This window comes from Paralichthys olivaceus, chromosome 4, assembly GCF_024713975.1.
Source record: "Paralichthys olivaceus isolate ysfri-2021 chromosome 4, ASM2471397v2, whole genome shotgun sequence".
Taxonomy (NCBI): Eukaryota; Metazoa; Chordata; class Actinopteri; order Pleuronectiformes; family Paralichthyidae; genus Paralichthys; species Paralichthys olivaceus.
Genome location: NC_091096.1, coordinates 4,701,563 through 4,726,167, shown reverse-complemented (window position 1 = coordinate 4,726,167; position 24,605 = coordinate 4,701,563). Strand labels below are relative to the sequence as shown.

The window sequence follows — 24,605 nt, the reverse complement described above, 5'->3', positions numbered from 1 at the left end:
CCGCCCCCCCCCCCCCTCCAACCTCCTCCAAACACTTTGTGATTCATCCCAACGTCTCCTCAGCCTGAAACCTAAGACTCCTCTGACACACCGAGCTTCCGTACCTTTGGAGGTGTGACTGTCTAGTTCAGGCTCAGACGAGAAGCTGCCAGTCTGAGTCACCGGTGTGAGTTTAGACCGAGGACGGGCCGCTGTGAGTCAAGCTGGGTCAAGAGGAGAAGGCCGTCCTTCTTCCCCCTGAAGGTTTTACACGTTTGGAAATGATCAGTACGTTTCACCTGCCACTCAAACTCTTGTGTCTTCATGTTGTGTTCATACACTGGGTTGTTGTATGAAAGTAGTTATTTTTATTTTTTAAAGTAAGGTTTCATTTTAAACTCCACGTGAAGAACTTTAACTTTATCTTAACGATTTGAAGCAAATCTTCACATGTTTCTCATCAGTCATTCTCCATGTGCTTTCGAGGTAAAGGGGTTTCCCTTCTGTTATACTGAGGAGGCATCATCGGTGCTGGCAGCATGTGTCTTCACCTTTTCACCACAAGGTCCAAGTTTCCATTTCTGTCTGACCTGACCCTCTCAGCCCCCTCCCCCGAAATCAGTCATCCATTCCATCCCTCCTTTCATTCCTTCATTCCTCTAATGTTTCCTCTGACATCATCTGCTTCAGAACGTCTGTATTTATATCTCTGACCAACAGACATAGTCCAATAGATAGATAGATGGATTGATAAATAGATAGATAGATAGATAGATAGTCCATCAAATAGATAGATAGATAGATAAATAGATAGTCCAACAAATAGATAGATAGATAGATAGATAGATAGATAGATAGATAGATAGATAGATAGATAGATAGATAGATAGACAGATAGATAGATAGATAGATGGATAGTCCAACAAATAGATAGATGTATAGATAGATAGATAGATAGATAGATAGATAGATAGATAGATAGATAGATAGATAGATAGATAGATAGATAGATAGATAGATAGATAGACAGACAGACAGATAGATAGATAGATAGATAGATAGATAGATAGATAGATAGATAGATAGATAGATAGATAGACCAGGTGGAGCAGAACAGGGCCTTCAGAGGAAATCCGACAGCTCGGAGGTGTTGCAGTATGAAGTCAGATGTAGTTGAGTTTCTCCCCGAGGCTCCACCGTGATGATTAAAGTTTGTAAGCATGAAATGTCCTCAACACACCCTCAGAGTCAGGATTTAGTGTGTGAGACCCAAACACTCGGCTGGCAGCTCTTATTTGGTCCCTTTGCGACCTTGGCATCTCGGCCGCAGCCGCCCGGGGCCACTTGAGCCATTTGGCTGTAAAATCACACATTTTCGGGAGGTCAAGGGTTTATTACAGAATGTGAGGATGGAAAAAAAACTGCAGGCTATCTTCTGGACCATGAACAGGTTATTCATGTAAAGAGTCTTCACAGTTGGAAGCAGTTGTCGTGATCTGTGGCGGATGCAACTGAACGATCCTTTTGTTTTAATAACTGTAATATAAAATACTACCACCGACTCAGAAACCAAAGTGATGGGGCCTGTCGGGAGTGGGCATTAAAAAACAAAGGGACTGTGCAGCGAGCGAAGTGAGAGTAAAGTAAAGTCAAATAGTTGTTCTAAAAGCAATACATCAAAAGTGACACTGTGTAGTGTGCACAGGAGCCAGTGGAGGAAAGTACCAGACATTTTTAGTTTAAGAGGGAATAAGTGTCATTTAAAGTCAGGAGGCAAAGATACAAACATTTAGCTTCAACCACCACTTTTCATTCATCGGTTAACAGCTTCATAATTCGCTTTTTATTTGCCTCTCATAAATATAACTTCTAGAAATAGAAGACGGTGATGATGTTACTTTAACGACTTCTGGAGCAGATGCATCAGATCTGTTTCTTGGCAAACTGCTGGTGAACACATTCTGAAATATACAGGGGACCGAAGTGGCAGAGCTTGACTGATATGGATTTATGGGGGAAGACGCCGGTACTGATATTAGGAAGTAAAAACTTTCTGATAACGACACAATAATACTAATCATTTCACAAAAGACGTCATTATCAAACTTAATATAGTTGATGAACACATATTGACTCTCCGTGTCTTCTTGCAGACATGAGTGATGTAGTTTACAGAACAGTGTGAGGGAGGAATTCATCCTCCATCATTCCACAGATCCTCTCAGAGCCGGCACATGACACATGAAGCCACCTGCAGCTGTCTCTGGAGACTTCCTGCCCGACACATGTCGTAACAATGAGGCGCACCCATGTAAGTGATCCTCATCACGTCATCCCCCTCACACAAGCAGAAGTTATACTCCTGGTACGCTAGCGGTGGAACGTGAAGGCTGGTTGGGTATTTGTGTTGCTGGGTAAGATTAAGCTGAAGCTGAAGAGAGGGTCAGACGAATGGATTCACCTTCTCAACTGAAGAAATCTGAAATGTAGAGTCTAAAAAGTTTGTAGCACAGCAACAAAAAGGTTTTGGGCAGGGAAGGACCCTTATGAAGGTTAGTTAACTACCTTCAGGCAATTGTTCTTCCTCTACCAAGCTTCAATTAATATTTTATATTATATTATGTATTGCATTTTGTAAGTAAGTGAAGTTTATTCAATAAAGCACCTTTCTTGGACCAAAGTCACAGAGGGCTGCAGTTGATGCAAAAACCCAGCTGAGGAGAAAGTGATATGGAGGTGAGGGAGGAGGAGACACTATAAAGTTAGCAGCTGTGAGGCTTCACTTGGTGACATGTTTGACAGATGATCTGGAGACTCGGAGGCTGGAGAGCAGAGAGAAAACTGCAGAAATGTGTCCTTGACTCACAGGATTCAAATGTTTGTCACAGGGCCAGATCGAAAATACACAAAAAAAAGGTCACGGACAAAAGGCAATAAAAACTGTAGTATTTGATTGTCGTGCAGAACTCTGATGAGAGCGCGTGTCATTTCTATTTATACGACTTTGATTGATAGCTGAGAATTGTCATTACTGATTTTACAAGGCCTCTCTGCTTGATAGACATTTAAAGATATATACTCGCTGCTACTCCTGAAACGCACGCAAATGACTGACTGAAGTGTCAGAGCTTGAGTTGCATTGTGGGCAGCCAATATTTTGGGGCATCCAGTGTTGACAATTCAATCTGGGCCAAGATCACGTCTTTGTTCGTCGACTAGTTTCTTTTATAATCGAATGTTTCTCAACACAAACGGCAACTTTTTTGGCTAATCTCTATTAACACCTGCATGTGGAGGCAGATACATAAAAAAGCCCACAGTCAGTGTATCTTGGTCAATGTGTTCCAACACTTTCATTCTCCACACGGACTGATTCCCTGTGGGCAACCAACGCCGGCTCAAATGTGATCGGTAGAAGAAGAAATCAGAAAACTTCAGGCCCCAAAACATATTCACATGAAGAATCTGTTAAATAGAGATTACAGTGTGGGTGAAGGAAGGAATACATATTTCTGCTGCTGCAACTTCCTCTTTATTAAACTGTCCATCATGTGTCATAGCAGTGCCATGTTAAATGAGTTCTCTCAGCTAGAACCAGCATGAACATTGGCCCAGTAACACCTGACAACAGGTTGCGTAGATGACTTTGGTTAAACATAGTAATAAAGTCTTGCACAGACCAACCATCATTTTTTAAATCCAAGTTCTGACTTGTTATGACAAACACCCTGGAGTCTGTCTCCTGCATTTACAAATGGATTTCTATTTTTCGACACTGAGGAATTATTAATACGTTTATAATCACATCGTAGCTAATCCATCAACAAGCAGCCGTCATCAAAACCCATAACAGAGTGTTCGCTGTCTGAGAGTGGGCAGATCTACAGCTGCAAACCAGACGCAGGCGTCCATTAGTGTGTTCCTGAAACACAGCGGCTTAGTAATCACATTCACATCATCACAGACTTCCCAGCCAGGTCTCAGAGGAGCCCTGCATCCAGCCCACACACATCCATGAAGCTGCAAGTGTTACCTTTACATTACTTTACACAGGGGAATAATGAGAGATGAGAAATAAATGCATCGCTCTGTTCTACTGTATATCTTCAAATTATGACTGTGCTCTCTATTCGCCTTTTCTGCATGTCACAAAAACTGACGTATGTGGGAAGCAGGAGATCATAGCTTCGTTTTTTCTTTCTGAGAAAAACCACAAACAACATTGCATCGTCTCCGTCTCAGAGTCGTATGTTGTTTTCTTTATGAGACGCTATAATGTTGATTTGTGGATTTTAAGGGAGTCACACTTGAGCTAAAAACTGAACCATGAAACTCACACTTGCTGTATTTAAATGACAAAAACCAGAGCTTGAGACGTGCACTTCACTGTCATTGGACGAGACCTACTTCAAATTAGATTTAAAATTATTCAAGTCTCATGTTTTGGCCACTTGGGGGCAGCAGATCTGAATTAAATATTTAATAATTACGCGGCGCTTGGCTTGGAACTTGCTCTGACAGATTTGAGAGTGAACCTGGAAGTGTTAGCCAACATGTCATAACACTGGACAAGTTGTTTGAATGAAGTGTTCATGAGATCAGCCACCATCAAGGAGAGAAGCAGTGGAAGTCAGCATCAGCTGAACGTGTCTCTGGTTGGACGATCAATCTCTCTTCCATTTTTTCTGTTATGTGATTATTTTCTAACAAAAACCATAATTGTCAGATAGATAATGATCTGAAAGCTGATTTAATCATTCTGTTCTATGTTTGCACATGAATTCTTATAATCAGACTTATTATCCCTCTGTTTAATATCTGCGTTAGGTTCACTGCTACCATGGTGTTTCGTCAGGTGTCTTTGAAACTAAGGTCAAACGCACAGGAACATAATCTCCTCTCTATTCTACCTGGACAAATAAGACATCAATCACAACAGTACTGTACAGTATTAAGTTACAAGCCCAGATCTAAAGTCAAATATTTATATTCAAACATAAGTCTATCAACCCTGCAGACAGGTTCCTGGATAATACTTAAAACATAAAAAAGAGAATAACAATTAAATGGAAAGATAAGTGATATAATGAAATCAATAGACCACAACATACAGTAAACTTATATAAATGTTGGACAGCTACAGGACTTTTAAGGAAAAAGTGTTTCCTTCTTCTTAACCATGATACACATCTGAATAATCTCCTGCAAACTGGGTGTCATATCTCCAGGACACAACAAAAACTCCTGAGTCCCAGATCATGACACACAAATTATCATAAAGCACACAAACACTATGATACCTGACCCACCCATGCAGGCCTAACACAAACAGATGCAGCTCTGCAGGAAACATGCAACATTCAACCTCACTATCGACTCAAAACCCTGAGCCCCCTCTGATCCCTGCATCGTCTCCAGCGTGCAGGAGGGATTGCTGATTAAAACTCAAGCAGTTAAAGCAGAAGCTCTGTTTCTGTGTAAAGCAAATACACAAAGATTGTGTGATCAGAGGCAGCGAGTGGGAACACAAACACCAGCGGGTGCTCTCGCACTTTTGTTCTGACACAGCAGCTTCACACACTGTGGACAGCAAGCTTCAGACTCCTGCTTCAAGCCATCACTCATGTGTAATGAACATAATGAACAGAATCATGGAGCTCAGACACAATGAAAGCTGCGTCTTTCTCTGTTTTTTTTTTTTTGCCAGGCCCTCACAAACCTGCTCTGTGTGGTGGAGAAGGAGCCAGATTAACACATGGCTCCTTGGTCTCCAGCTGGAGGCAGCTCCTGCTCTCCTGCTGCTCTGCACAGATGGGACCGGCCACTCACACCATTCACTGTGCATGGATGTTGTGTCACCTTCAAATGGAAAACATTTGCCACATTTATCGGACTGATATTCATGAGTGTGTGCAATTTGTTGCAGATACAAATAGTGAATTTAAATGTGGTTTCATAAAGTGACTGTTGGGCTTAGACAGAGATATACGCTCTACTCGGTGCTATTCTATAATACATATAGATTTCTGGTGTTGCTGTGTATTAGATTCCTGTTCTCAACATAGAAAGAAAGCAGCAGCAACATGAGTGAAGGTCATCCAACCAGCAAGTGATTGCTAATGTGAATTAAAATAAACCTGACACAGGGCACTTTGCATGTTAGGGTTAATTCCTCTTGTGTGAAATCAGTGCGGACTAAGCATCAGCCAGTTTTCTCTGTGCCATGCACTCCTACCAAAGTGCTGCGTCTCAGACGGGCAGAAGGGTTCTGTGCCGCAGGTTCACTATTCAGTGGAAACTCCACTTAATTAGAAGTTTGAATGGCCACAGTTTGTCTGACAGCAGGAACAGATGATGCAGCACTTCAGGAAGAGCGAGGTAATTAGCCACAGAGGAACAACATGAGCACTGGGAGAGTTTCAAGGCAAAGTACCAGACCACTCTGCTACATGCACTGAGGTAACGCGACAGAGCGGAGGAACGCTGGCCTGGTCTGCTTGCACCCTCAAGTGGTGAAGGGATCCTATTACAAGATGCAGGAGAACACATGGCAGCTGTGATTGGTTTGGCTCTGTCCTGCATTCACTGTACATTTTGGATTTTGTGATATTTCCATCACATGTAAGTCGCTGAAATCAACCTCTGTTCAAATAAATTGGATGTCAAACACCACACGGCACGAGAAGGAGAGAAACTTGAGATGTCTTCAAGATGAAGGACCTGAAGCTGCTCCGTAAACAGTCACTGAACGGTTTATTAATTATGATTAATAACTCACACAGAGGCCTGTGCGTCACCAGAAAATCATGATGGACGATAGAAGGACGTTTGGTTTATTGCTTCATCGTGCAACGTTAACCAGACACCACAACTTCATATCAGCCAAATCTAAAGAACTGCATATAGAATTTAAACAACCGATAAATAAAAGAATCTGTTAACTTTGACGATCAAACCCTCAGACCTTCAAATTTAAAAATCACAGACAGTTACTATTTAATTAAATATTCAGTCTAACAGCAAATCCCTTACCAAAACCACAGCAAACTTCAAAATAAAACTATTAATAGAAGGATACCGTAACTATGACCCAACAGTCCCTTTAAATCAAATCAAGCTGCACCGACTTTCATACACTGATAAATATCAGTTACCTCAAAATGCCTGATTGCTTTCATCAAGATCTCTGATTTATTTCCTGGAAAATTGGAGAAAATCAGTTTTTTTCCCGACACACCCTGTATCCTTCCACCAAGTTTACATGGTGGAGGTGATAAAATAATGTGAACCGTTCCAGTTTTCTTCCTTGTAACGCACTTTTCAACACTGATAAGAAAAGTGCTACATATAAATAAATAAATAAAGTGTGTTAGAGTTAAACTGGTCTTGTATATGCATATAAGTATTTTTTATTCAACTTTAATTAATTCCCAGTAGTTTGGAAGCTTCCCAGTGAAACCACTGGCCGCTGAGCAGCTCCACTAAGTTTATGTGGGGTTAACGTCCCGAGGGTCGGAGTAACGAGGCTGTGGAACATCAGCCTCTTTGACCTTAATCGGCCAAATTTGTCCTGAGAATAAACACACAACCCTGCTCTTCTAATCCTCAGAGCAAAGATCCCCAACTACAGGTTATCAACTTACTTCTGCAGCTATCAGGCTGTAGCTGCAAAGATTGTGTGTTTCAGCCAGGGTGTAGAAAAACTCCAAATACATTATATTAATGTCATTAACGTTAATAATTTGACATCCAGTGGTTTAAATGACATTTTGATGTGAAATAGTTTGATGAATGTTTGAAATGCTTCTTCCATTCAAAGTGATCACAAAGCCACAGCCGCTGTGTTTTCTTCTCTGACCAGTTGCGTAAATTCCATTAAGGTCGTCTCATCTATCGAAGGGACAGGAGGACAAAGGGAAACTCGACCACATTTGATTCGTTCATGACAGCTTTAAGCCCTGGCTGCTTTATATTGGTTACAAATCATACGATCGGAAGAATAGGAGGAAATTAAATGTACTCTGCCTCTTTGGTTCTTACAATGAGAAGCAGGATGAATGGTGGGTAATCTTAACTGTCCCCGAGAGCAGGATATTATATAAGCTGTCTATAAAACTCAGTAACATATGGCTCAGAAACAGCGTCTAAACGCCAACATCAACTATCAATTCCAAACATTCACTGCAACAACTTATATTTCCACTCTGATCATCAAAGACTTTTACAAATCTCAGCCCTGAAAAGATGCTGAGCAGAGGAAAATGACAAATCATCCCGCTCACATCATGCATCACATCATGGACGCCGGAGGGCGGAGGTGTGCGGCGAGCCTATAATAAACTGACACATTGGCTCAGCGGACATGGCAGGAAGCAAATGCTGCACTGCCAAGCCAAATACACTCAGACCCCCTATCAGTTCTTTGGATGTAATTGATCCAGTATGCAGACGGAGCCCGTTGGCCTGCAGCGGGACTCGGCAGGTCCGGCTCTGTGAGGGAGCTGAGGCGTGCACACAGAGCGACTATTCAGAGAGCTCACAGAGGAGAGATGAAGCGAGAACGAGGCGCTCTTTATGGGCCAACAGCAGGAAAATGCCTGTTATATAACAATAACATCATCTGCTGACAAGGCCTGTGCAGTCTGAGGGTAACTGATCAACTGAGTTAGTGTCTATTTATAGACCTTCAGCTGCCTTCAGTTAGTTTCTATTTGTTTAGCGGTGGAACTATGATGGCGACCTCGTCTACAGATCAGAGGACGACATGAGATGAAAGGTCACAAGGTTCAGCAGGAGAAAATGTGTGCAGCTGGAAAGAACCATTCCCCTCCCTCAACATACAAGGCTGGGATGCCCTTGAGCAAGGCACCAAATCCCCCAACTGTAGCTGCTGACTGCTCCAGATGTGTGTGTTCACTGCTCATGACCGGGCATTCTTCTTCTTCTCCTGCCCATATGAACCATAGAATGTATATAAAGATGGCCGACATCGCAGCTCACTAAAAAGTCACAAATAGTTTCTTTCATTTTAGGTCGTTTCTGATAAGTTGAGTTTTCAGGTGAAACATCGTGATTATGACTCTGCGGATATTTTGGCTTCCTTTCTGAGAGAGGCATCGTGCATCTTTGTATAAATTCTAAGCTTAATAAAAGTTTGGAGAAGAGCCTCAAAAGTGACGGTACATGTGGTCAGAGCGTATTGAGTGAAGGTCAGGGACAATTAAAGATGAATGAGGGACCAGTGTTGGGCAGGGGGGGGGTGCCAAAGGTGTCGGCTGCTCAGGTGTCACCGACATGTGTGGAGAGAGAGAGAGAGAGAGAGAGAGAGAGAGCAGAGAACAGGAGATCAACAGCTGAGGAGGTATCAGGTCACCGGGTGGAAACATTCAACTCCGTATCTGGACGAGTCTGCAGGTAAGATCTGTCCTTAGGCTCTGATGTGACAGAACATAATTAAGTTTAAACTTCTTATAATAGATCAGAAAGAATTACTGAGCCCAACTAAGTCAAATTTGATCTGAACAGTTCAGAAAGTTTGTCACTTTCTGTAACATAGGGGACTAATATTCAGGATTGTTTGCAGTTTGGTGCAGATCATATCTAGTGATTGTAAGTGTGGTTTCATACGGGGGCTGTTGGGCCTTGGTGGACGTGTGCGCTCTCTGGGTGACACTAGTTTAATAATAGGGTAACGATCTAGTGTGAAGGAGAAATATGCTTGTTTGTATACGTTTGATATTTTAAGCATCATTTTTAAAATGTATATAGGCTACAGGCTGTGAGCACATGATGCTGGATAACTTTCAAAGTTTTGAGATTATGATTTACAGCATCAGGATCTTATGTTACGATAAAAACTACAAATGTTTGTTCTCTTAAAACCTGTTGTCAACGCTTACAAATAAAAACAAACTGGGCCACTCACAATGACATCAAGAGAGTGGGCTGGACCGACAATACAGTAGCAAGACTCACATTTGTCCTATTTACCATCTGAGGCTGAGGTGCACTCATGCATGCTGTACACAGAGCAGTTAATCTCAGGAGATGGCTGCCTGCTGCCTCCTCACCGGCCCGGCAGATGACTGGGCTGCAGACGCAGCGATTAGGTTACAGATGCTGTAACAGGCTGAAACAATGGAGGCTTGTTATCGTGCAGAGGAAAAAGCAAAGATGGGTGTCATCTTAATTTACATTTCTCCTGTGCAGACAGTTTCTGTTGCAGCGTTGATCAAAGCTCCAACCGACGCGACTTTTTTTATGCTGTTCATTGAGCTGCAGAACCACAGGAGTCTGAACTAATCCAACATTTCATCCATGTTTTAACCAAATACTCTCATCTCAGGACTTTTTATCAAACTCAGCAGACTGAATGATGTCGCACATCCTCAAATCACACAGATGCAAAACTTCCACACGTGTTATGTCACCATGCAGCTGTTTACACTACAGCTCAGTAATAAAGCTTCAGTAGCTCCGATTTTGCTTCATCAGACTTAAATAATATCAGATGTACAAAAAGAAAAGGCTATTGCTTATATAGTCTGCACCTCTGACGTATTTTACAGACTGATGTTTGTTCATGTTGCTGTTTGTGTTTGTATTATTAATGGCTCAGTTGAGAATGGAGTCATATCAGAGGGAGTCAATGAGGAGAATCAGGAGAAACAGCAGCAGGACTCTTCTTCAGGATCTCTTGTATAAAGGAGGAGGAGGAGGAGACAGAGACACTCCCGTAAGAGTTTAATCATCACGTCTCGACTGTCGGCTGCACATTCTTTATTCATCGATGTCTAATTGCTTTTAGAAACACTCAACCGCTGTGGATATTATTATCTGCACAACTGAACGCTCTGATCTGATTCCTCTTTTTGAACAGATCCCAGCTCGGCCTGGTAGAGACGCTAAAATGATCCACTCCATAGCCAGTCTGATCAGAGGGAAGAGCAGACTCCTCCTGCTCGAGAACCCTGACACCGTGGAGATCTACAAAGTGAGTGAAGAGCATTTCATTTTCACTAGTATGAGAGACGCTCGCTGATCTGATGTAGTGTACTACTGATGTGGTGGCGATATTCAAATTGGACAGTGAAGCAGATTTTTATCAACCAGCTACATTGTGGCACCAATAATACATGAAGTCAAATACACTGTTTATTCAGAATCTTCTAATGCATGTGATTTTCCCCTCACATTTTGCAATTGATTAAATATTCATGACAGAAAATCTCTCACATTCAGAGTTGTTTTTATTAAAATGCAAATGAGAAGCAGAAGAGATAAATATTTGATAAGAGTTTTGTGTTTTCTGAACGACATAAAACACACAATGCAGACAACTTGCTGTATTCACACACATGCTAGCACACGGACCGGAATGGCACTCAGTAGAGACCATATCAAATTGAATGAAGCTGCACCAAATTACTACTCATAGAAATCAGTTCCCGAAATATGCCTGTTTTTTCAAGTATATGAATTCTTGCCTGAGAAATTCCCGTAAATATAAGACACAGAAAATTCCGCAGCTTTGTTCGGATCTGTGCTAAAATTGAATGGCTTCTTTCTTGGGCCGTATCCAATCATCCAATCCCTCCAGCAAGTTTCACGATAATCCGTTTTATGTTCTTTACATAATCCTGCTGACAAACAAACAAATCAACAGCGATCGGGACACTGTCCTGCCGTCCATCTTTATGTTCAGTCTATCTCTGAGCTGCGTTTAAGACGGTTTCCATCCTGTGATTGTAGCTGAATGAGTCAACGTCTCGCTCTACGAGAGCTGCTAAAGACGACATTTACCTGCCAGACATCACAACGAAGGCCTCAAATCTGAGCTCAATGAGAGGAGCTCTGAGTCAGTCCTGTCCCTACCTGTATGACAAGCGACGAGGATCCTTCTCTTCAGTTGCCTCCCAGAGAACAGGAGGTCTCCCTAAAAAACAGGTAATCTGACATTATAAACCAACGTACGTCAACGTGATCTCGGACGTGTTTTGAGATCCACGCCTTCCTGCTCTCTCCACATCAGAGTAACCTAAAGGCGCAAAGAGAGGCAAAGAAATCCAACGTCACCGTGATGATGATCTACCTGGGCCAAGGTCGCCAGGGGTCGGGGTTGAAGTCCACTCAGGATGAGCTGAAGGTGCTGCAGCAGGTCAACGGAGGGGAGAACATCTGTGTGTTCAAGGGCCTGGTGACTCCAGGAGGTAGGAGCTGTGAAATGTGAAGCTGACTCACTCGAATGGACGAAGGGGTGCACAAGAGAGCATTTGATGTACAGTTAACGGCGTATTCCTCCGTCAAGGCCCAACCGTCCCCTTAAATTCAACCGAGCTGAACAAGGTTGAACACACTCATAGATTTCAGGTCCCTGAATATTATTTTTTCCAACGAGATCCATGAACTGCTCCCTGAAATCTATGAACATGTCAAAAAACACACTTTCTCACAATGTTTTAAAGAAAGAGAAAAAATTCTGTTCCAAACTTTAATGGATTCTTTGCGTCCCACCCTTCCACCAACTTTCTGTCTTTAAACATCTTTGTTATCAGCATCATTTTCACACACAAAGAAAACCCCCTGTAGGAACATTTGCCCCCACATCAATCACAGTCAGAATAAAAGGTGAGAGAAATTAGTGGTGTTAAAAGCTTTTTCCCATTTTCCCAGATTTAATTTCTCGTCTTCCCTCAAAGCAACATTGTAAAAAAGAGGAGGATGATGATGATGATGTGCGGCCTCGGGCGGATTTGAGCCGAACATGAATACGAAGAAAATGTGTGACCTTAATCATTCTGAGAGTTTTGGTTTTATTCACAGACCTCACTGTGTTTTCACTGGAACATCACACGCCACAGGAAGCTGATGGTGCAGTTGTCATTGTGGGTTATGTTAGAAATAACTTTGACTGATTCTTGGTCAGAGCCGAATAAGTTTGGTTTAGGTTTGGATTTAGTTTCCTTTTCTAATGACCGAAACAGAACAATCAGAGATGTTCGATCCCTCTTTAACAATGAGCTCTCAGCTCATCAACACATGCAAACCAGACTTTCAGTACATGTATGAGTGACTCCCAGTAGATCACATATCTCCTCCCAACTGTCCCTTTACATTAAACCAAAAGCATCATTCACCCAAATGTTCCTGGTTTTTAAAATCTAGATCCATGAATTACTTTCTGGGAAGTTGTTGAAAATGTTGGACATTTTAACGTCTCCATTCTCCACCCCCTGATCGGGAGCTGCGAAAAATCATATGTTCTCTTAGCTGAAGCATCCTTCCACCGAGATTCATGGAAATCCATCCAGTAGTTTTTGTGTTAAACTTAATTTAAAGTCAAACAAAGTAACTGAGCAAAAAAAAACAAACCTCAGTCTGAACTGACTGAAGTCTTCTCTGTCTCTGACTGAACCAGTTTCTTTGTGCAGTTCTCTCCACCAGTGACTGTCTGAGCCACATGTGCACGTTAAAAAGTTTACAGTTTACGTAAAGCAACATTATGTAACTTTTAACTGAGCGATGGCGCCCTCTGCAGACACATGTGGTGATTAGGTCTATCGGTGGAAAAAAAAACAAAAAAAACACAGTTTATCAAATCAAAACTAAATGATGGCTATTACCCACAATCCCCGGCTTCCTGAACCAGAAGAGCTGCTGCTGTAACAGATCAAAACCCTGTATAGAATTATTCATATTTTTTAAGTTTCCTGCTGAATACTGAGGATAAACTCTGGTTTTTAAAGACGTCTTAGTCTTTTTAACCGATCTACAGTTCAGCTCGACTCTTCAACCTGCTGGACCTGATTCTGACAGTCGAGGCTGTGACTGAAGTTCCACACTTCTCACAGGAGATCGTAGATACCCACTCACCACAGTTCCATATAAGAACAGATGCTCCAGGTGAGGAGAGGAAATGAAAGAGGAAACATTCTCAGTAAAAAAAAGTTGCTCACTGTTGCTTTAAAAACAGAAAAAACACAAGAACAGGCTCAATGTGAGAGACTGACTATCAGAGCTGTTATTGACCTTGTGTTGCAGTGAACTGAAAGGAACAGCCTGAACCTACAGAAGAAATAACACAATGTCATGATTAGCTGAGCCAAGCAATTCAAGAAAAAACCCTCCACCTCAAATATCCCATCTTTATAGTATTTGTAACTTGTGACTATATAGGGTCTCAAACCAAAGACCGTAGTGCACCATTGCCGCGTGATATTTCCTCTGTCAGCTCGATGAGCACAGAACACATGGAAAACCATTCCTGGACCTGCAGTGAGATAACCACACGGAATCTATTAGAGAGATCAAACACAATCATCTCCAACCTTCCAGCGTTTCATAATTTTGTCTTTCAGAGCAGTTCCAGTTCCTCTCTCAGAGACACCGAGGTTTTCCCTTCAGCGCCACCTTGTACGTTAATGGCATCATGGTGGCGAGGATCAGCTCCTGCTGCGAGTACCGCTACGCTCCCGGCTTCCAGCAGGGCAGGAAGAGCTGCTTCAGACTGTCGTGGCTGGCGGGCGGGATCCCCTGCTACAGGTTAGATTTCATCCCCCTGAGAGACGGACAGCGTGACATCGGCAGAAAATTAGAAATTAGCAGCAGTCAAAACAGATCGCGTAAAGCCCTTGCTCTGCAGATATATAACGTATTAGGGGGTTGACAGAGGAGGAAAAGAGATGCATATTGCATGACATGAGGGAACAAAGTGGGGGGGGGTGCAGAGGTGGAAATAAGAGCCGTGATAAAAAAGCATTTTTCATCTTTTTCAGATGTACAAGTCTCAGAAACAAATACAGCTCCTGCCAGCAGCTGAACAACGACCCAGAGAAGAACTTAATTCTCCCTCTGGAGCAGAACCCTGGCAACGGTACAAAGCCTGGAAACCAGTTTCTCAGTTTCCAATACAGTTAATTTATATATATCTTTTTACTTCAGGCCCCAGTCCATGATTCTAGTGGACTAGTTTCTGACAAAATAAACTTTTCTTTTCTTTCTTTTTGTCTCGTCTGCACAATTCAGGCACAGTTGAGTCATGTCCGTCGTCGCCTCTTTTCATCCCGGCCAAACCGGAGACAAAATCGATGAGGAGGATGAGGAAGCACATCAGGGACAGTGGTGGAGCATCTACAGACAGCGAGGACCAGGCTGCGGCCAGGTTCGCAGAGATCTCCGAGAAGAAACGAAAGAAGAGTCAGACTCGAAAGAAAGACAAAGGCCAAGGAGGCAAGAGAGCAGGGAATGATGGAAGGGAGGAAGGACAGAAAGGCAGAGGAGCGGATGTGTCTCAGAGGTCAACTGTGACAGAAAAATGTGAAGAGCAAGCATCGTCTGCCGGGGAAGAGCAGAGAACAAGCAGGAGCGTCACAGCTCTGCAGACGGAGCAGCCGAGACCGAAGAAGACGAGCAAAACTGTGGGTGAGCAGCAAAAGTATCGAGAAGAAAATCTCTCAAGTGGAGATGTGGACGAACTTCAGTCCTTCTGCATGTGGTATTTCGATTTAATATTCTTTGTGGTGAAAAAAAAAAAAGCAAATGAGAAAGAACAAGAGTTTTTCTTTTCAAAGATTCATTGCAGGTTGAGGAAGCAACGACTCAGCAGACGAGAGTGAAACAGAAGGAGCAGGGATCAAATGGGAAAAACAGAGATGGGGAAAGACTGAGGGACTTCTATGAGGAATGTGTGGAAATGAGCAGCGCGTTGGAGCGCGGCCCAAACAAACACAACTGGTTCAAGGCAAACAGTGAGTAAAGAAACCGCAGCACAGTAGGAACGAGCTGGAATCCCCCCCGAGAGCTGTAACAGATTTACGAAATAGTCTTTAGCAGAGGAGGTTTGAGTTTGCAACAAAGCGATGCATTGAACAGCGTCTGTCTGGACGGCAGATGGATGACGAGCGGGAGAGGTTACACAGACATTGTTCACACAGACACACAATCACACACTTGCATTCATAAATCTCTCTGCAGCAGACCTCATTTCTCTATTAAGCAGTGTTTTATTTTCTCTCTCTGCATCCAAAGTCCTGGAGAGGTGCCGGCTCCAGAAGAGGCTCTCATCGGGCCCCGGAGCTCCGGGCTCAGACGCGGAGCTCAGTCCAGAGAGTGACACCGTCCCGCAGCTGCATGGAGAGCCAGAGGAAGAGGAGGACACGGGGAGCCGGAGACCTGATGAAGAAGAGCCTGATAAAGAACGAGAACTGCAGGAACAGGTGTGTTCAAGGTTTCTGCAGATTTCAACAAGTTCAATTTAAGATATTTTAAAACTATAATCTGATATGAAAAAAATATGAGTCTCACAAATACTTACACTTCCCCAACTAGAGTCGCCCTCCGCTGGCCATTAAAGAGAATACAGACTAAGGGTACCTTGGCATTGCCCTACTCTTCGATTTTTGTATACACTCCTAAAACCTAAAACATTATTTTTCAGAAATACACAAACGGTTGTTACAAATGGTCACTGAGGTTTATCTAGGACTCCGAGGGGGTTTGGCTTCATTGTATCCATCACGATTAAGAAGCTTCCGACCAAGCCTGAAAAATTCCTCAAGGTTCAGCAAAGTGGCCCAGTGGACGTGGCCACCGGCCAGACCGTATGTCTCTCTGGACTCTAACCTCACTCACCCACATCTCTGTGTTCAGAAAACCTCCAGCACCGGTCCCACTCTCATCTCAATCCCCTGCTCTCACACACAGACAGTAAATGCTTCACGCCGGCAACACTAGATTCCCAGGGCTGTGATTATTTCTGCAAGAGAGAAAAACATAATCTACGTTTGCTACAAAAAAGGATTTCTGTATTTTACAAATACTCCGGCGATGAAGGTGAACCAGAGGTTAGATGAGATAAAAGCAACTGTTTGCATTACTTTTTTTTCTAATTCTTGTATCCTCATGTAAGAGACCAATTCCCTCCAGGATTATAGGAGAGAAAACTGCTTTAGAAATAAAATAAATAAATATATTGGTTTTTTAGATGGATTGTTAAATATTTGCAGCCCCAAAAACCTTTTTTCAACGTTATATAACCCTTGGCCTTATCTTTCCAAAAGCCCTGTGGATAAACTCTAAAATAGATACCGAACATTTTATTATCAGTGAAAGGTTGACCTTTTGGAGAAAGTTTCTGCGGATGTCTTGCACTGAGCCAAATCCCAAAATAACAACCCAATTCAAACGCAGTACTTTTACAGCCTTGTCTTGTCTTGCGGCTGCAGCTCGACGCCATGATGACGGTCCTGAGCACATCCGATGAGGTGGAGCAGCTGGTCCTGAGGAACACGGACCTGACGGACGACCTCCTGCTGAGACTGGCCGAGGCCCTGAAGTCCAGCCGGTCTGAGGTCACGCTGCTCAACCTCAACCTCAACCTCATTGGCCCATATGGTTCTCACATCCTGCTGGACGTTCTCAGAGTGAAGCCTCAGGTCAAAGGCCTTCAGTGAGTCCCGGGCTCCGCTCATCCCATGTTACACCCAACATCTGAGAGAGAATAACAATTCAACTCAGAAAACACACAGAATAACAAGCAGATCCAGGAACAGAGAAGATACAGCAGAACCAACACTAGACTCATCACTGACACAATCCTTCTCTCTGGTGTGAACAAGAAACACCTCCACTGCCTCTCTGTGTTACTTCCTTTTCCCAACCTAACACAAAAGGTCACATGATAACTCATTAGTATTTAAGTGAATTGATGCAGATTAAAAGGGCTGAATATGAATTTCAGAGTTTCACTAAAATACACTAATAAATGCAAAACATAAAACAGGAAAGGGGCATTTTGTCTTTGTTTGAAACTTAGACTGTATTTAAAGTCATAAACCTGCCTCCTCCATGTTTGCACATGGGTCAAACTAAAAAGTCCAAGGATACGTCAAATAGATTTCTTTCCAAAGATGGGAACATTCGTGGGCTGAACATTGGTAAAAACATATTTTAACCTCTGGCAGAGAGTTTGGCAAGAAGATACTGTCTTATTGATCCGTCCATTAGATATATAAATTTAATGGAATAGCTGCCCAGCAACAAGCACAGACTCCAGGAAGTAACTGGTCTCAGCCATTTAACTTAACAAACCACATAACCTCCCCAGTAAAATGTGGAACAGTCGTTTCATGCTGAGGTTTCTGTAAGAATCACAGAAACTAGAAATGATATTCCAGTATTTAGAAATCAGTGAAGCAGCTGCTGGCTGTGGAATAATATGTAACAGACAGACATGATGGTATTGATCTTCTCATCAGAACTGTTTTTCCCAAACTGTCAAAGGGGTTCTTTCATGTGCACAGCAGATCCAGCGTGTTCATGTAATGGTTTCAAGTACTGACAAGATAAGGATGGAAATTCACATTTTAAATCTCAACTACACCCATGATGCACCAGTTCAAACACTTCCTTCCTCAGATCTACTGTACATTTATATAGAGACACCAAATATGTCTGAGTCAATGACGGGGAAAAATAAATCTTTTGACATACAAGAAGAATTTTCCCATTAGATGTAATGAAGCTGAAGATCAAGCAGTTTAAAAAAGCATATGTGCCTGTGAAAGTTTGTTATAGCTCATAACTGATAACGTGAGGGAGCACTTCATATCGAGCTGCTTCCTTTTAACGGAAGGGAAGGAAGGAGGAATGGTAACCACTTTCTTTTATCTCTCTTCAGCTTGTTTGGAAACAAACTGCGGGACCATGGCGTGATGACCCTGCTGAATGGAATCGCTGAGCTGCAGGAGCAAACAGCGAGAGCCGCGGCTGCCATCCAACAAGCAATGCTGTTCCCATCCGAACAAAATACGCTTCTGCAGCTGCCCACTGGGTGGCGCTCTTTCAGGGTTTTTGCACTTTTAGAACTTGATGTCGGGGGAAACGGCTTGGGCAGTGACGGGGTGAAGGTGTTAGCATCGTATTTGAGGTACCACTCGTATCTCCAGTATTTGGGGCTGGCACAGACCGGTGCCGCCGATCTAGCCGCGTGGAAGGAACTTTTCGACAGCCTGAAGGGAAACACCTCGCTGACTCACATCATCCTCGACGAGAACAACTTGGGGGACCCCGGCGTCAGGCTGCTGGCCGACACGCTGAGGGAGAACACGGGTCTGCGGCAGGTGGACCTGGACAGGAACGGCATCAGCGACGTAGGAGGAAATGACATCATGGGGGCGCTGCTTTGCAGGGCACAGCTCCCACTGAGACATCTGAGCCTTCAGGAGAACAACATCAGTGCAGGGCTAATGAGCAGGATCCAGGAGGAGGTAAAATACTAATGATTTCTGCAGGAGGGAGGAAGTAACAGCTACATAATCAACAAAGCACCGAAATGAGAAGTCATTGGATCATTTGTTTACATTCAGAGGTCATGAAGGAAAAATGACTAATTCAACTGGTTTGACCTTTAAACACACACACACACACACACACACACACACACACACACACACACTGATCTCTCCCTTTTCAACTGGGTGGCCCGGCTAAGAAATGCTGCATCTTAATTTATCCCAGGCAGGTGGCGTAGGAGGTTTGCTCTGGGGTCTGGATGCATTTTCAAAGAGATCACGAAATCTTCTTTGTGGCGAGGTTTGGTCTTCACCTTATCTTTTTTTTTTTTCTTCCTCTTCCTCCCACCAGCGTTACCCCTCATGACTCCACACCTCTTACTTTGCTAAAACTGACACGAGCACGAGGCTGACTGATCCCTCGCATCATTTTCTGCCTGCCGACAAAAAAGAAACCGCAGTGATTCATCCCGCCCACAGTATTTACAGGTCACGGATGACTAATCCATGATTTTATCCCCCCACCCGGAAAATTTCAGTAGCCATCGCTAGATCCCCTCTCTCCACTTCTACAAATCAAAAGAGAGTTACGGACAGCTAAGCCATGCCACGTCAACTACCTTCGTTCTGTTGTTCTCTCCTCCCCATGTGTCACACAATGCTTCTATTCAGAATCTGAGCACGAGGGGGGAGAACGAAGCAAAACTAGGGCAAATTCAGCTGAATTTCGGGGGCCGTCATCTCATTGTTCTATCAACACTGACATCCTGAGAATAACTGCACCTGTGATCAAAGCTTGTCAAAGTGGTAATTATCTCCTCCTCACAGGGCTGCCAGTAGTGATTCTGCTGAAACCAATCCCTCTGTATTTCATGTGCAGCCTTTGCAAATTCCTCTCCGCAGAACTTCGATAACGACATTCTCCCAAGCCCCCGGGAGGATGACGGATAAATGAGACCGGCACACCTGAAGATTACATCTGCTGATCCCGCTCTGACTGACATTGTTTTTGTGGTGTTGTATATTTAAAACTCTGTACAGCAAAGAAAAAGATATCAAGTGTACGGAGTCATACTTTGTAATGTCATTTCTTTGCAGATAAGTGTGATTTTGTTATCTGCACTAAAAACACTCACAGTTTTGCTTCTTTTTGACTGTTAATCTTCCGAGATCTCAACAGCCGCACTTGTAGTAGATCGGATACAGAACTAAGTGGTACACCACCATGCCTGGCTGAGCATAAGCCTGCAAACAAGAGCCGCACTGTAATTTGCCAACTCCTTCGATAAGGTCTTTGTGCTTCTCTGTTACATGTAAAACTCGGATCAGTGACCCCATTGTCCGTCTGCTAATGTTATCTGTATTTGGCCTGAAACAAATCCTGCAGTGTTACAAACTTCTTCGTCTTAAATCTTACAAAATCTGAATGTTGGGAGTTTAAAGGTTTAGTCAAGAAACTGTTTCTCCCTGAAGACCGAAGCATCGCCAGAGCTGCAGCAGCCACCGTTGTACAATAATAATCAGGTTAAACACTAATCGTCTGAACAGCAGCTAATACATCTCAGACTTTTTGGGGTCAGACGAAAAAGGAGGACGAGGGAGAGAATAAAGAAGAGAAAGTTCCTTGACACAGATGCTGCAAAATAAGTGATATGTTAGTATAAAAGTCAATGGTTTTCCTAAGAAATCTATGTTCTGGAAGTTTGTGTGAGCAGAGTGGCCTCGGATGGAGACTGATTTATTTTTTCAGTCCACCCACGTGAGCAGGAGTGTGTGTTTGTATACAATGGACCGGTTTCCAGCCTACATTTAGAAACTCAGGTGCTGTGTTTACGGAAGTCTGGGGGCGGTGAACCTCCGCTAGAAGAGCTGCGTCTATTCTGTCTGCAGCCACACACACACAAACACACACACCAATGTTACTCATGCAACTTAACCACTTAAAGGCCATGTGTTTTTAATTCAACAATACTTTTTTCACACGAGACTCATTGCAAGTCCTGAAACCAAATTCTGACCAATTAGATTCACTGTTAGCCAGTATGAAGGTGAAATCCTAATCAGGTAAGTGCCCAATGAAAAACCATGATGTTTACTCTCAGCATGACGACTCCACTTGCTGTGGAGTGCGGGAAGGCAGCAGGAAGTTGATGTTGGCTGCACTGAAGCAGAAGATGAGCGTGGACGGACCTGGCTGAGGATGAGAGCGAAGGTTTCTAGATTTGTGAGATGTAGTGCTGCAGTGAGACCTCTCCCAAACAAGTGTCCTTTATCGTCATGAATAGCAGGAAATTTATAAACCAGATATGTTCTCACGATGATGCATCTAGATAAAATGTGTATTTCTGTCAATTTCATTTTATTTAGTCGTTCAAACAGACAAATCTGTCTGAAATATGATGCCAATACAAATATTGTTTTCTTGAAAATAATCAGTATTTCCACTTGGCAATTTACTTGTGAGTCTGGTTCTCAACCTGGGGGTAAAGGACCAACAAAATATCTGATGATGAATCTAAGACGTCAGAAAATTATGAACAGGGACACGGGAATTAAATCACCTCATTATTTTCTCGAGAAAAATGTGAAGTGTGTGTGTGTTTTTTTCCTTCCAGGCTTCTGAAATTATAATTAATTCTGTATTCAAACCTATGAAAAGGCTGTTACACAGACATTTGGGTCAATTTAAGTGCATACAGCAAAAATCAAAAGATTTTGGAAGCACATATTTTGGACACACAAATGTAGAAAAGCTACCGTTCTTTAAATATTCAGATTACAAACTTATGTTCAGTGGACTCTCTGCTGCCACGTTCACTTCATTATGTCACACAGCATTTTGATCACTGTGAGAAAAAAGTTTTAGCATCCGCTCCTTGAACAATGGCTCCTGCTGCTGTTTGACATTTGGCAGAAAGAGCAGCCTTTCAATATGGATTATTCATCAGTGGTTTGATCCTCCACTCAAATGTCACCACAACAATGCTTCCAACTTGGCACCAGCGTCTGTCTTTCAGCAGCTCTGCAGGATACGGAATTGGCAATAATTACCACTTCTAATGCGGCCTTCAGAAAGATTTAGACTTTATGTGGAAGCACTTTTGCTTTTCAAATTGTTATTATTGCCATTTTATTGAAGGGTAAGGAGAGAATTGCGAACCACAGCACTTTTCTAAATGTAAAATGCCTAAAGCAGGTTATGTATGAATGACTGCAGCATCACGAGGTGTCTCAGATGACAGATGGCTGTAACAGACCTGTGGCCACAAGGAAAATATCAAATGAATTAATTTAACATCCAGCGTGAATCTAAAAAATATCTGTTTTGTTTGTTTTTGATGACTTGGAGTATAACTGTAGATAAATCAATTATATCACCTTATAAAGTTGCTATGGTAACTGAATTAAAAACTTCCCTACTACTGAGAAAATGTAGTGAAGTTGCTCATTTGGAATTGGGTTTTGACAGATCTTAGTTCAATAGTAAATCTTTTTTCAACTTTGTTTTGGTCTTTACACCTCCTCTTCATTATCTGACTTAAGCTCAATGAAGTCTCCGCTCTGTCTGAACTAGTGGAAAAGTTAAAAACAGCAGAACCAGAACATTTTTATTTTACTTTAAATTAAAATTGTTGCTATTCAGTTAACTATTGTTTCAGCTCTGATTTGTGATCATTGTTAATTCACTGGGATTAACTTTAAAAGCTATAGCGAGGATATAGTTTCATCCCATAGCTGCACCATAATAGAGTATGATACTATTATATCACTCTAAATATGGTCTTACAGAACAGAAATGGATAGAACTTCTCTTTAAATTTCCTGTTGTATGTATGGAATGGGTAAACAGAGCTAACTCTTATTGGATCCAGCTGGGCCTGGACAGAGGTTACTGCATTCAGCTGGCCCCAATTCCCCCAGACATCAGAGTAAAACAAAAGACTCTGTATTTATCAGACCAGAGGTTTCATTGCTAAAGCATGACAGGGAAGGATTCATGTGCTATTGATCATATTTTAAGGCCTGTTTTAAAAATAGAAAGGGGAGAGGGATAGCCTAAAATGATTATGATCCCCTCAGGTCTTTTGCAGCTACAGTCAGTTGAATAAATCACCATAATTCTTGCACACACCCAAATGTTTCCTTGGAATTATGTGACTGCTTTATTAACTAAAGATGATTCATATAATATCGTATAGGAACATTAGTTAGATTGACACCCTCTGTCTGCAGGAACATCCTCCACAATTTCCTGCAGCTGCTGAACTTCTAATAACCATTGTAATGTTGGGATATACCGGCCAACTGACTGCCATTACCCACCACTGGTCTGGAGAACAAACACAGTCCAGTCGCAGCGCTGCAGCTCCACACCTGCCAATGGTTAGAGATGAGGTCCAGCATGGCAGTCGTTTGTGATGCGTGGAAAAAAAATCAACTCATTAAACCTTAGGAGTCTCTGGATGTCTCTTTTTTTTTTTCTCTTTCCACCAGAGCTCATCCGTGGTTTCCATGAAACAGGCTCTCGGCCTCGGTACAGAACGGACATTCTTTGCTTGGATTGGAAAGAGGTGCTTGTTGAACTGCTGTCAGGTAGGAAATCCACAGTAAAATTGCGGTGCGCTTGCCCTCAGGCGCCGCCTCCCGAAGGCCAACATGGAATGAGCTCTTACAACTTTTACAGGTCAAGGACCACCAGCGTAGGAATCAAGACCACAAATCCTCCGTGTCCCGAGGAACCAAATCTGGGAAAACTTTACATAACAGTTACACAACTTTCTACATGCTAGGCTGCAACTTTCTATCATTGTGCATTAAAGGACTCTAGCATTTCCTTTTCCATGAACAGATCAGTGTCCGTTGGAGTGTGACGGTATAAAAAAAAAAGGCCTTGGTTCGGTACAATCATCGGCTTTGAACGAAGGAAATATAAAGCATTAAACTTTTCAATTATTCTTACAGTCTGTAATGCTGCAACTGACTGAAACCTATAACACACTTATATGTGCAGCATATAGAAAAACCACTGCTCAACTGGCCTGGACTGACTTATAGCAAGAGGCTGCTAATATGCCATTGGGAGATGGTTTCACTCACTGACACGTGGAGTTAGAAATGAGTGTGTGTGTCTGTGCAGCCTAATCCTGGTATAGATTATTTCTAGAGCTCCATTGTCCAAAACTATTCAAAGCACATTACTAAGTTTGCACAAGGTGACAGGTTATATCTAAAAGTCTATAGTTTCCTTTAACATCCATTCTTACTGATCTGATCACAAGTGGACAATCCCAAGTGCGAACAAATCCAAATTCGTCCTCAATGTGTCCCGAGATCCGT

At 42.6% G+C, this 24,605-nt stretch overlaps 1 protein-coding gene across 1 annotated transcript; it reads left to right on the top strand.

The window, feature by feature from the left end:
- The first annotated feature begins 9,347 nt into the window (after nt 1-9,347).
- LOC109636990 (uncharacterized) lies at nt 9,348-19,431 on the top strand. Its single transcript, XM_020099057.2, has 11 exons — nt 9,348-10,714; nt 10,859-10,972; nt 11,731-11,925; nt 12,011-12,188; nt 14,337-14,520; nt 14,754-14,851; nt 15,004-15,399; nt 15,549-15,725; nt 16,006-16,193; nt 17,202-17,425; nt 18,656-19,431. Exons 1-11 carry the CDS (start codon nt 10,562-10,564, stop codon nt 19,254-19,256), a joined length of 2,508 nt encoding a protein of 835 aa, XP_019954616.2. The 5' UTR covers nt 9,348-10,561; the 3' UTR covers nt 19,257-19,431.
- The last annotated feature ends 5,174 nt before the right edge of the window (nt 19,432-24,605 follow it).

Excerpts from the sequence above, each read along its gene's own strand:
- LOC109636990 (XM_020099057.2), top strand. The coding sequence starts at position 10,562 with ATGTTGCTGTTTGTGTTTGTATTATTAATGGCTCAGTTGAGAATGGAG. Across the intron at positions 14,521-14,753 it reads GGCGGGATCCCCTGCTACAG|ATGTACAAGTCTCAGAAACA; the intron begins GTTAGATTTCAT and ends CATCTTTTTCAG. Across the intron at positions 17,426-18,655 it reads CCTCAGGTCAAAGGCCTTCA|CTTGTTTGGAAACAAACTGC; the intron begins GTGAGTCCCGGG and ends ATCTCTCTTCAG.